The following is a 12,500-nucleotide window of genomic DNA, read 5'->3' on the forward strand; positions in this document are numbered from 1 at the left end:
CACCCAACACCCGCCCACTGTACATCTGGGGGGCCGCCCACTGCAAAGAGACCCAACAGCGTCACTACCATGTACCAGCCAAGCAACTTCTTAAAAAATGCACGCCAACAGTGTGTAATTTCCCTGTCCCAACAAAGGTAATTTTTCTCATCTTCAGTGTCATGGAGTGATTTTGGAAGAAACAGGCAAAACTGAAAGTATGGTACTTGCTCTTTCTTCAAGAATAGATCATCCTTTCTTCAAACTTTAAAACTTCAGTGCCAATTACAGTGTCTTTCTTTTATCAGAAATTCTTGCCATAGCTTAGTGCAATGCAATAAAACAAGGAATTATCATAACTTCTCTTTTATCACAATCATAAGATGACACCTACAATAATCATCTTTTCAATTTTTCTTATGATTTTCATCTTGGCCATGAATCTTGAATGTTCTTAAAAAGCTCCCTAGGCATCCACTTCCTACAGCGACCTTTAACAAAAATGATAAACAAATAGGGATGAAACAAAAGAAATTAACTAAATCATTTTCTTTTTTTATTTTTACTTATCAAAAAATATACTATGCCAGAAAAGAATTACTTTCTGCAGTCTTTATATATTGCTCGCACTGTCAACTGTGGTTTGCGAGGGGTGCAGCGAACGTCGGGCGTGTGTTATCTGGTGTCGCTTCATTGAGCTGGCATCTTTACACCGAAAGTCACAGTTTGCACAGGAGTATGGCATTTCACCAGTGTGCGTCCGAACATGGCGCCGCAAGTTGGAGCTAAGTCGCGAAGTGTAAGTACAGTAGGGACATTTGTGCTCGCTCGGTCTTCCTTGGTATGTCGTCTGTATAGCCACCTGCAAACTGCGAGGGCCCAAGTGAGCAGGCTGCATGCCCATTTGACCCTCTTGTATGCCTGAATGTACTTCTGGGTCTCGTCGCCCACTGCCAGATACCCATGGAGAACTGAGCACCAACTGCAAAGAGCACAACCTTGCTTTAGAAAGGGCACACGCCAAATGCTCGGTAAAACTCGCTGCAACATTTACTATGCCTCAGTATCTATATATTCTTCAAGGCTATCCACTTTACATCTTTCAGTATTTACATATTAATACAACTTGTCTACTTCCAAGCTTATCATTTTTTTCTCTGAGACAGTTCAGGCTACAGAAAAGAAAAACAGCATAATTCTACAAATCCTACTTCCATCAAAAAATGTATAAATGCAACACCTGACAGAAAAAAAAAGGGGGGAAAAAAAAAATTAAGCCTATCCTTACCCAGGAAAAATACCCTGACCTTGCCTTCAATCTGAATGTGGGCTAGAGTAATCTAATTACATGGCCGAATCTTGCCAAGGGTAAGTGGGTTGGGTGGCCATGGCAAAGGCATCCTGGGGCTGCACTGAATTATCAGGAGTATGGTATATCCTTGTGTGTTTCTTGAGACTGCTGTTCTCTCCAGAACGAAAAGGGCAGTGTGGGCATGCAAAGGGCTTCTTCTCCCCAGTATGGATTCGGATGTGCTTCTTCAGATTGCTCAGATCACTACACTTGTATTTACAATGGGGACATTGGTGGGGTCTCTCTCCAGTATGCGTGCGGACGTGGGTTTCCAGGTGCTGCCTTCGCTGGGCAACATACCCACACAAGTGACACAGAAGGTGAGTGCTAGGAGCCCCCCGGGCACTAACAACCTTCCCTCCACCAGGGCCAATGGTACCACCACCCACTGCAGCTGGGCTCTCACATGCCATAGCATCACCTTGTAGAGCTCTCTCATCACCCGCTACCCCGTCACTTTGTGAAGATGGCCACACCCACTGCAAAGAGACATTCCCCATTATTTCTCATTTGCCTCAATGAGCTAACAAACTCTCAAAGTTACTTCTTCTCACCAGGGAGAATGGCATGCGATCCTTTCCATTATTCTTTCCAAGGTTTTTCATCAGTAGCTACAGCTGAAGTATTTCTCCCATGGATTAAAAGGTTAAAACACCTCAGTAATACACTTTTGATAACCTACTTGGCAAAAATATCAATAAAAAATAATGATAATAATAAGAATTATGTACAGATACATAAATACCTCTCAAAATAATAGTAAAATTAACCTATACGGAAAAAATGGAAAAGAAAACTATTAATATGAAAACAAATCAATAAAAAAAAATTCATATGTTTTTATATTATGCACATATTGCAGAAAAGATATACAGCAACTTTTCAGTTAAGATAACCAAACACTTTTTTCAAGAATTCATACTTTCACTTGCCAAAATATAATTTATGTGTTATTTTTCCTTTTCCTTAATATTTTTGTTGTTTGCATTTCACTCCCACAACGAAGCCATCCACATTTTTGTTCCCAGACGTAAAACCATAATTCCATACAAAGGACACAAACAAGTAGATGAAGCCTAAACAACTGTTTATCAAAACAGTACAACTTCCACTTCAACCAAACTTTATCATGTGCGAATGCAACACACCCCAACAACCTCCCTTACCCTATAAAAATACACACCAATGCCATTCTTCATGCCCCACAAAATTAAAGTCTTCTCACAAATTAACTTTCAAATTACCCTTTAGTATCACAGAGCCTAACCCTTCACCTCTCTTTTCTAGATGTTTACAGGCAAACAAACCAACATAGACAAGAATAATTCAAGCAAAAAATAAAAGTGTAACATACTTGCGTGCTTCCTCCTGCGAAGGATTATTAAAAAAAAGGTCAATCCTTTTAAAAAGCTCTTTACTTTGCTTTTACACTATGGCACATAAAATACATTTTCTTTTCTTAAATATCAGCAACAACTGAACTATCCTAAGTAAACTACCTATGTATTAATGCCTCAGAAGTGCCAAATATAAATAAATAAATAGTTCTTTAAACAAGATATAATGAGATCTCACTTTGTGCAAGTTGCAATAACTGTCCAATTTGTATTAAAAAACTCATTTTTGAAAAGCCAGAAAGATTTCACTTTTAAAAAACAAGTTTAGTTGATAGGAAGACAATGGGTTGAGGATGGGATGATATCAAATACAAGAAATTTCGTACATACAAACAAACAACCTCGCTTGCTCATTACCTAACTACAACTAATTCAGAGTTGAATTTTGCAAGAGAAACTGTCTAATTATGAACAATCGACAGTGAGAAGTCTATTTAGTTTCTCAATAAATAGCTGAAAGACAATACTGTATCATTAACTCCTCTGTGGTATACAATTATCTAAAATAAAACTCTTCACAATATTCAAATGTCTTATTGGATTTTCTTATTAACATGACTGAAGGTTCTAAATAAAATAATAATAATAAAAAAACAAATTAATAGTAATAATAATAAAATTTTACAAACTAAAAAATCACTCGTGCATTAGCATATATCACAACTGAATCCCTTAACCCCTTGCATATGGTCACATCACGAAAAAAATCTGACTCAAGGGGCAGGTGGCGTGAACATGGCATCATGGGAAAATCTGGCTGTAGGCCGGGTAACATGAACCTGCTATTAGGAGTTTTGGCTGAAGGCCAGGGTGATGGAAGACTCACTGTGAGTGCACAAATCCCTTAGGTTTATTACTCATTTGGCGATTTTGCATTATTCCTATCGATGTACAAGTAGGGAATGTAATATCCGTGAGCTATGACTGGAAGAGCAGCAGCTCCATGGAGGACGCCATTTCCATGCACACTAATCGTATTTCTGGCGCCATGACCGGCGACACAGGTTGTCTTACAGAAAATGTTTAAAGAATTTTTGTAAATTAAATACTTTAAAACTTACACAAATAAAGTGTTACATAGTTTTATTTTTCTTACGCAGAGTTGTAGACTACCTAGATAGATGATATGGTGTCTGTATGAAGAAAAATCTATTATTATCTGGATAATGCAAATCAAATGGCAAATATAGACAATGGAAAATGGCCAAAAGCTAACACGCTTATGCATAAAATGAGGAAATAACTTTGCAAATACGAAGCATAAAGTTTTGTCACACATGTTCAAGTGCGCCCAGCCTACAAGCCGCCACCCAGTAGAGCAGCCACTCACATAAGCCTAGTGCTAAGATTTTTGGTCATGTGATTGCCGTGACACAACTGGATCCAATAGGTTAATACAGGGATGTCCACTCTTAACCCTTTACAGACAGGTCACATGTACAAGCCTTATAACATACCGCTTGGTCTGCGGGGTACAGCTGTACGTGCAGTGACACACCAGAGCGCATGGAACGGGAAATTCTGCTACTTGACTCCCATGCCCAGTGTCTGGACGTTGCCAGAAATCACTAGAGATTATGACACTCAAGAGATTTCTGATGCCCGTCAGTGTCAGGTTAATATAGAGAGAGGAAATCAAGCTATCAAGTATGTGAACTGGGAAACAGAATCTACATGAGACAGACACTCTGAACATTTGTTATTCTTTAAAATTACAGAGATCACCAAGAAAATATTTCACAAAAGTGCTGATTAAAACTTTAGGCATAAATCTGTCTTACAATCAATTTTGAGGCTCTACAATTATGGCATTATGAGGGACAAGAATAAAATGAAAAATAATCCCATCAGCAGTTGTATTTTATCCAACAGAAATTCTTATTTTTCCATGGTCAACTTGACTGCATGATGTATTAACCAACAGAAAATATTCAAAATCATGTATCAATTAATCAGTTTAAAATGAACTATCAAAGTTCCACAAAAACAATGGGGAGATAGGTGGTCTACTAACATTTAGAAAGTCCAACAGAAATTATCACTTACACAAGGTGATACAAAAATTACAGAACAGTTCTAAATCATCTGCAACAATAAATGCCTCTTACCCAGTACCAGCTTTCATGCAGTTACACCTTTGCCATGACCAAAGTCCATGTCTTAGCACAAGTCAAAGAACTTTTCACATACTGAACCTACTACAAGAAATACAGTTGACATATTAAAAATAAAAGAGACAAAGAGAAATATATATGAACATAGAATAGGACATAAAAAAATATTAACAATAACAAAGATGTAGACACATATTTGATTCTTACAATAGATACAGGTAAACAGTTAAGATATGTAAGGGGGAAATGAGAGGAGAATTTATTGATCTTCCAATCACTGTTTGTAACTGGTTTCTACTACAGACTGCGAAGTCCGTGTGCCATTATCCCTAAACCTCTGATCTTTTAATATGTGTTGGCCTACATATATCAGCAATGTCAACATATTCATCTCTCAGCTTACAGAAGAAAAAAAGCTTAAATTGAAAGATTACTGGCAGGCTTTTTTTATTGCATCATTTGTTTCCTACAGTACTTTGGGCCACATATGGACTCTTCCTCAAAGACTGGGCCTTAACTGGACTACATGCATGACAGCACTAAAAAATAAATATATATATATATATAAAATAAGTAAATAAATAATTAAAAATAAATATAGGTCATACTAAAGATCTATCAAATAATTTGGCTTCTTTCACAACAATAAGCATCTCATTATTGGCACTTTCTTCAGTTTAAAAATAACTGTCTGACTTAAGAAGTCTACCTAAAATCAAAATATATACATATTCAATTTCATTTACCAGAGAAAGCAAGGGAAAATTTACCTATAAGCTAGCTGAAAAATAATTTCTTACAATTTTCCTTTACAAAAAATCACACACAACATTCCCTCAGCAGTTTAAAAAGCATTAAAACTTCCCTTCTTAATCTAATTTGGGGAATGCTGGCTAGGGAAATGTCCCTGGCTGAGCGAAGAAGCGGAAGCCACAACCGCAGCAGCAGCAGCAGCTTGGCTCCGTAAACTGCGAGACTGTTCCAGGTGTTCCGAGCTCTGACCGCAAGGGCTGGAGGACCTCGGGTGGACATCAGTTAACTGACTGTGCCTGCTGGCAATGTGTAGTCTCATACTGTTCCGCCTCGCGCTACGGTGGGGACAAAAGGGACACTGGTATCTCTTCTGCCCTGTGTGTGTATCCATGTGCTTCTTAAGGTCATTAGTCTTGATGCAGGAGTATGGACAAAGGTTACACTTGAGTGGCCTCTCCCCAGTGTGAATCATCACATGCTGCCGTAGGTGGTAGGGGTTCCTCGCCAATAGTCCGCAGTGCCTACACCTAAGCCCCTGCGACGCGTCACACCCCTGGGGAGACAACACGTGTTACTCCACCCTCAGCTTTATGATATACAACCACCGTGGGCATTCAGGTTACACAGTCGAGATAGGTAGGTTTTCGTGTAACTCATGTTCATATAACTTTTGTTACAGGAAATCATTACTTCACATCATAGAGTAAAATTGAAAAAAATATTCCCCCAACCAACCATGGCTACACTTTCACCCAAAAAGGATTAAGAGAGAGAAAGAGAAAAAAATAATAAAATACAACTACACAAGTATTCACAGCCAAGTGTTAAAACATCAATTGTGGATTTTCCCTTCCCTAAGCCCGCCTTCTACAAAGCCATCCAAATGGATAATTGCAGTGTAAAAAAAAATAAAAAATAAAAAGGAGAAATAAAAGATATACATCACAACTTACCAACATTCAAAGAAAGCAAACAAGTGACCATTTTCCTTCCCTCAAGCTTGCCTTAAACAGGAAATGTAATGATAAACAACAAAGATACTGATTTGTTTTATTGAAAAACAAATAAATACTTTGGCATTCCATTCCAATTACAAAATCTCTGTATATTTTAAGAGGATATGCACAATGTGAATGACTCCACAAAAGTCTAACAAAGTGTGCCTCAAATTTTGAAATATGTTTACCACAAAATTTATCAACTGAGAACATCTACTTTTAAGCACTGTAATGTTAAAATATCAAAATGTTGCTCCACTTTGGATACATTCAACATCCATTATGTTCCCATACTTAAAATCACATACATCTCACTATATTGCATCACACTAGAGCTGGCTTCATCCACAATTGTTTCAATCAACCAAAGCTGATAACAAAGTCCAGATGAATCCTTCATGTCAATGTCTTTGCTCAGCTGCCTTCACTTCACTTCACTGGCAACACACACCCTAATGCCTCAGAACCCTAAATAAAGTCTACTACCCCATGACACTGGTATTCTAATGCACCTTCGGCACCTGTCCGCTCCTGGCTTTTCATTGTGCATCTCCCATGGGCAGCCAGTTCATACTGTGGCGCCGCTGCATGTGGGACTTAACATTCCACTTAAGCAGGCTGCGGAAGGGGCAATACGGACACTTGTGAGGTTTCTCCCCGGTGTGGATGCGCATGTGGCGCTTCAGGTGATCCCGCCGGCTGCTGGCCCGCCCACACACAGGACAACGTAGTTGTCCACCCTCCTCACCCCTAGGCTCGCCCATAGGGCCACCAACTGGCTCACACGCCAGCATCCGCCCAGCTTCTTCAAGCTGCAAAGAAACAGCCTCCGTCAGTAGTGTACCTACTTGAGATCCACTTAGTGGGAATCCTTTTTAGTTCTCTAATTCTTCTAGCCTTCCCTTGACCACCTCCCTCCCTCATTTCTCGGAGCTCCACCCACATTTTCCTTTAAAGTTTGGTACTGTTCAATACAATCAGCAGACCAGCTGGACTGCAAATGTAGCTTTGCCTTTATACATCCCACCCCCCCTTATATTTATCCTTGAATAAATAAACCCATAAAATAACTAAATGTCTTGCAATACCCAGTTGTTGTTTTTTCCTCTACAAAAATGTTATGTTAAGTAATATTTTAACTCAACTTTCATTCAACTCATACAATATATTGATCATTCACAGATTGTCGAAGTATTAATATGATGTACACATCAGAAACATACATCTAACATAATTTTTTATTAATATATACTTTTTCCTTTACATATATCAATCTGCAAACTGTGCCAGATATCAAACTGCAATTCAAACATTCCCGCTGAGTCAGGCTAACAGCCAATAAACCTCAAGTGGCAATATCATCCTTCTTTCACTGACACCCTCCCACCTTCCCTTCGCTCATATGACCAAGCCATCAGCTCCCCCTGTATCTGGACTCCTGACCTCAAGCCCTCTACCTCCAAATAAATAGTTTTCTAGAATGATTTTTTCCATTTCTTGCACACCCAGCAGTCAAGAAATTTGAACTGTAGATGCCAGGTTAACCTCTTGGTGACAGGTGAAGAAAACTAAAAAAAAAAACTCTACGCTCTGGCAATCAACGGCAACACGCTGACTTTGAGCGCAGGAGTTTGGTACATCAAGCCGAATCACCGCCTCGTATCACTTCAGCGCGCCACCGCGGTGTACAGCCGCACGCCACATTTCGAGCAGTTTGTTAGGTCTAGAGACGTGACCCGTCGTGAAGGGGTTAATACTAATCCAAAACCTACCTTGAATTATCAAGAAATTTTTACTTCTAAGGTCAAGATTCATGAAGAAAATTCTTTCTTTAGGCTCCAAAAACTCCCCTTCACTTTCTTCATTGATTATCACGAATGAACATTCTTGACTGTGGCTACAACCTCCTTTCCTGTCACTTTATTTTCTCCAAACTTTTTTTTGCTCAGATTAATTTCTCTCCAACCTGCCTGTAATTAGGTTTCAAAGGTGTGTGCAATCTTGATCTCATATCCCATCTTGTTCTCTTGGCAATTCTGTACAAGTTTCCATATTTTCCAGATATTCATCCCTGGCACACTATGACTGGAGTCAAATAACAGGAGGAAAAAGCCAAGACCTTCAAGACTATTTGATAAAATCTTTCATATTAAGATCCATGATTTGTTCCATAGGCATACAGACAGGTATTATCAGATTGGCACTAGATGAGCCAGTCCACCAAAAACAAGATTTTATATCCCTACTAGATATTATGTAAGTGCACTTATGGAGTAAGGAGCATTATCAATATCAACAATCTATAATTCAGAATATAAAGCTAACAGCACTTCTCATTCACGAATTAACCTGTATTTACTATAAATTTTCGAAAAGCAAAATTAACAAAATTAATATGTATACTTCCCTCATGGCAAGTCTGGTAATGAGAACTCAACCCTGGGTGTAAATTCCTTCCCTTTGCTCATGTGTTCCAACTAGTTTAAAAAAACAGTTTAACTTCTAAATACTATGCAATTTAATATCGATAGTGATAATGATAGTGATAATGATATTTTCCTGTGAAATATTTTTGAAAGGTTAATTTTTTTTTCTCTTTTTTCTACAAACCCATCCCAAGGTAATTCACATTTTTCTCTTTCTGGTGAAGGTTCCACAAACCCACAAAAGCCAACCACAACACTTTGGTAAAACAGGAAACAACGTCTTCACAATGAGAGTCCTGGTCGAAAGTGATGCTTTCATTAATCTGAGAGTACTGAAATGTAAAGGCAGCTTTTATCGACATTTCAAGCAACTCATCAAGATACAAAAAATAAGCAAGTGCACAGCAGCAGATTTTTGATATTCAGGGATATAATTGTGTATATCAATTCAACAATTTTTACAAACAATTTCTGTTTTCCTTTTTCCTACTGTAGATGAGGTAATATAGCCATTTTTTTTTTTTTTTTAGTAACAGTAATTTCATGGTTTGCTGTCTTGATATCTATAAGAAGAGAAACATTATCAAATGTTGCTATATACAAGATACTAATTGCAATCTTTCTTAAAGCTTCTTATCTACACCTTTCAAACTGAAAAGCGATTCACAATTACATATAAAATGTAAAAAATATAAATATCAGAATACCAACACAGGTTTGGGACCCTACCTGATTTCTTTAAGACTAACTGGAATATAAATGAAAGGTCAGAAGTTCTATTACAATATCAAACTTTATTATCTTTTCCAAAAAAAAGAAAAAAAAATATTCTTCAAGAGTACAAAAAATAACTTGAATATCACATAGCCAACAAGATTCTTGATGACCTTTAGCCTTACTGAAACACAGCTTCAATAAATACCAGAATACATGGTATTCCGCAGATTCTACCATTGTTGCAAAGAATAAGTTAAATTGGGTTGTTGCCCTCACACTTTGTAACATTTGTCTATTTGCTTTGAATACCCTACTAAATGATTAAAGAAGGTTATAAATCATGGAAAAAAAATCTATATCATATTCACAACTCGAGAGCAAGGTACTGAAAGGTGGCAAAAACCTTTCCTACAATGTATCAAAATGCAATATTGGAGTAACCTACACCCACTATATAAATTGTCACTCCTGATAAACCCTGATCAGATACATTATATAGAAAAAAAAGGATAATAATATAAAATTAAAATAAAGATAGTGATGATGATGATAATATTGATAATAACGATAATATTAATAATAATGATAATATTGATAATAATGATAATAATTACAATGTTAATGATAACAATTACAATAACAATAACAATAATAATAATAATAATAATAATAATAATAATAATGATGATAATAATAATAATATCATCACTAATAAACTGAAATAATTCACCCTTCCTCTAAACAAATATCTAGCTCAATGTGTGCGTTGGTGGCGTAGCTGCACATCGCATAACGTGCTTCTTCATATTGCTTCGGTCATTTGATCTTCTGCCACAACGAGGACAAATATAATTTTTGACACCGGTGTGTACAATTACGTGTCTGCGGAAGTTGCTCCGGTCATTGGTCCCATAGTTACAGAAGGGGCAACGAAACTTAGCTACAGCTGAGGGCGAGTGTGTGGCACAGTGCACAAGCCACTGAGCCTGCCATGCGAACTCCTGGCCACACACAGAACAGGTGTAAGGGCCAGGGTCGTCACCCGTCACTCCGCTACCTGCCACTCGGCCATCACCCACCTACGGAGAGGAGACACATTGTAGCAGCCGCCTGAGCCATTATGCTATTGTACCACCACCTTCCTCTCACTCTACACTTGACAAGAAGTTATCAGATTCAAAAGGCAAGTCATCATCAACTACTACACCAGTTCTAATTTACTTGAAAGGATCCCAGAGAGATAAAAATGATATTTCGCATATAAGAAAGACATTAGTGCATAGTGCATACCTTTTGTAAAGTCTACTTCCTAATAAAGCTGGGGGGGGGAGGGGAGTTACTTTATAGAAAAAAAAAAACTAAAAGAAAAAAAAAAAAAAGCCAGGGTAAATTCTTTTCCCTCAGTAAGTGCCAACCTTCTTATGCCCAATCCATTTTAGCGGTTGCTCATTTCAAACCAGTCAGCAATGTTACTCCTTAAATTTCTCCTTGGAGGAATATTTCCTTTAATATATCCGTTGCTTGAATTACAATAAATAGTTCCGACAATATAATATAATATTATTATTATTCATGTAAAAAAGAATTAGCAAAATAATAAAACATAATTAAACTTAGACCCTACAATGACGGTATAAGAAGCAGAACTTCCCCCTCGACTTGTTTTTGTGAGCCGTGACGCCTATAGTGCTATCATCATGATCAGGTGGTTTTTCATGATGGCTATAGGCATGCCTGGCTATTAGAGGTTATCTCAGAAGATGAATTCCGTATCAAAAATTTTGAGTATAGGTAAATGATTAAGCTTCAAGTGTATGAATGCATGTTATTGAGAATTTCTTTGTACTTTATGTATGTACCTACACACTTGAACATGAAGTGGTAAACAAAGTCATACACATGGATTCCCTTACTGTGTCACATCTAAACATTCATTCTTTTAACCCCTTCCCGTCGGGTCATGCCGTGAGGCGTCAAAACAAACCGCTCGATTTGTGGCGTGCAGCTGTACGCCACGGCGGCGTGCCAAAATGCTATGAGCCAGTGATTCGGCTTGATGTACTGAACTCCCGCGCTCAAACTCAGAACATTGCCATTGATCTCCAGAGCGTAGTTTTTTTTTTGTTTTTTGTTTTTTTTCTTCACCTGTCATCAAGGGGTTAAGTATCTTTGTAAAATTTGTAAAGATTTTCCAGACAGTGAGATTTCTCCATCCAAGCACAATCACAATGGGATATCCTGGTACCTCTCCTCTCACATACCGATGGTCTGAGAATTACACTCAAAACCATACTCATCAGTAGGCACACAATCGCTCATTCATTTGCCTCAACTGAACTTTGCTGTTCAGAAACACTTTCTAAGCGTATAGAAAATTCCATATCCTCCACCTGTTTTCCTTTCAAAATGTTATCCATTTATTTGCCTCATATTCATCCCCCTGTTTACATGCCTCCCTAAATCCAATTACTTTGATTTACGTTTGCAAATTAAACAAGTTATTCACGATACTGAAAGAACACAACAACCACAGTTTGGTAAAGATTGATCTGCGAGATGGCCAGGAAGACCAAGCACCAACAATCAGAATTTTTTGCTCAAATACATTATCTATTTACACTTTTGGGGTTGTTCTCAGAGTCCCCGCAGATCCCCATGGAAGATGCCCACACCATACAGACAGAGAGCCACAATTCCGAAGTTCCTCTACAACTCTTAAGAGGATATTATGTCATGGTTTTGCCCTCTTCAGGAATTATGTGAAC

At 37.9% G+C, this 12,500-nt stretch overlaps 1 protein-coding gene across 16 annotated transcripts in view; it reads right to left on the reverse strand.

The window, feature by feature from the left end:
* LOC125034842 (longitudinals lacking protein, isoforms A/B/D/L-like) overlaps positions 1-12,500 on the reverse strand; it is a 58,313-nt gene that overhangs the window by 30,840 nt on the left and 14,973 nt on the right. The window contains exons 5-6 of one of the 16 annotated variants that reach the window (XR_007115724.1): positions 1,268-1,809; positions 821-961 (exon numbers count right to left, since the gene is read on the reverse strand). The exons of 8 other annotated variants lie outside the window; for them this stretch is intronic. Coding sequence is in view for 7 of the 8 variants with exons in the window: in XM_047626859.1 (XP_047482815.1) it covers positions 1,324-1,809 (486 nt within the window). In the remaining variant the exon portion in view is untranslated. Of the gene's footprint in view, positions 41-518; positions 962-1,267; positions 1,810-4,566; positions 6,148-6,630; positions 7,405-9,792; positions 10,815-12,500 lie in introns of those variants that run through there. 7 more of the 16 variants (XM_047626859.1, XM_047626858.1, XM_047626871.1 and 4 more) reach the window with 7 other exon arrangements.

This window comes from Penaeus chinensis, chromosome 18 (assembly GCF_019202785.1).
Source record: "Penaeus chinensis breed Huanghai No. 1 chromosome 18, ASM1920278v2, whole genome shotgun sequence".
NCBI lineage: Eukaryota > Metazoa > Arthropoda > Malacostraca > Decapoda > Penaeidae > Penaeus > Penaeus chinensis.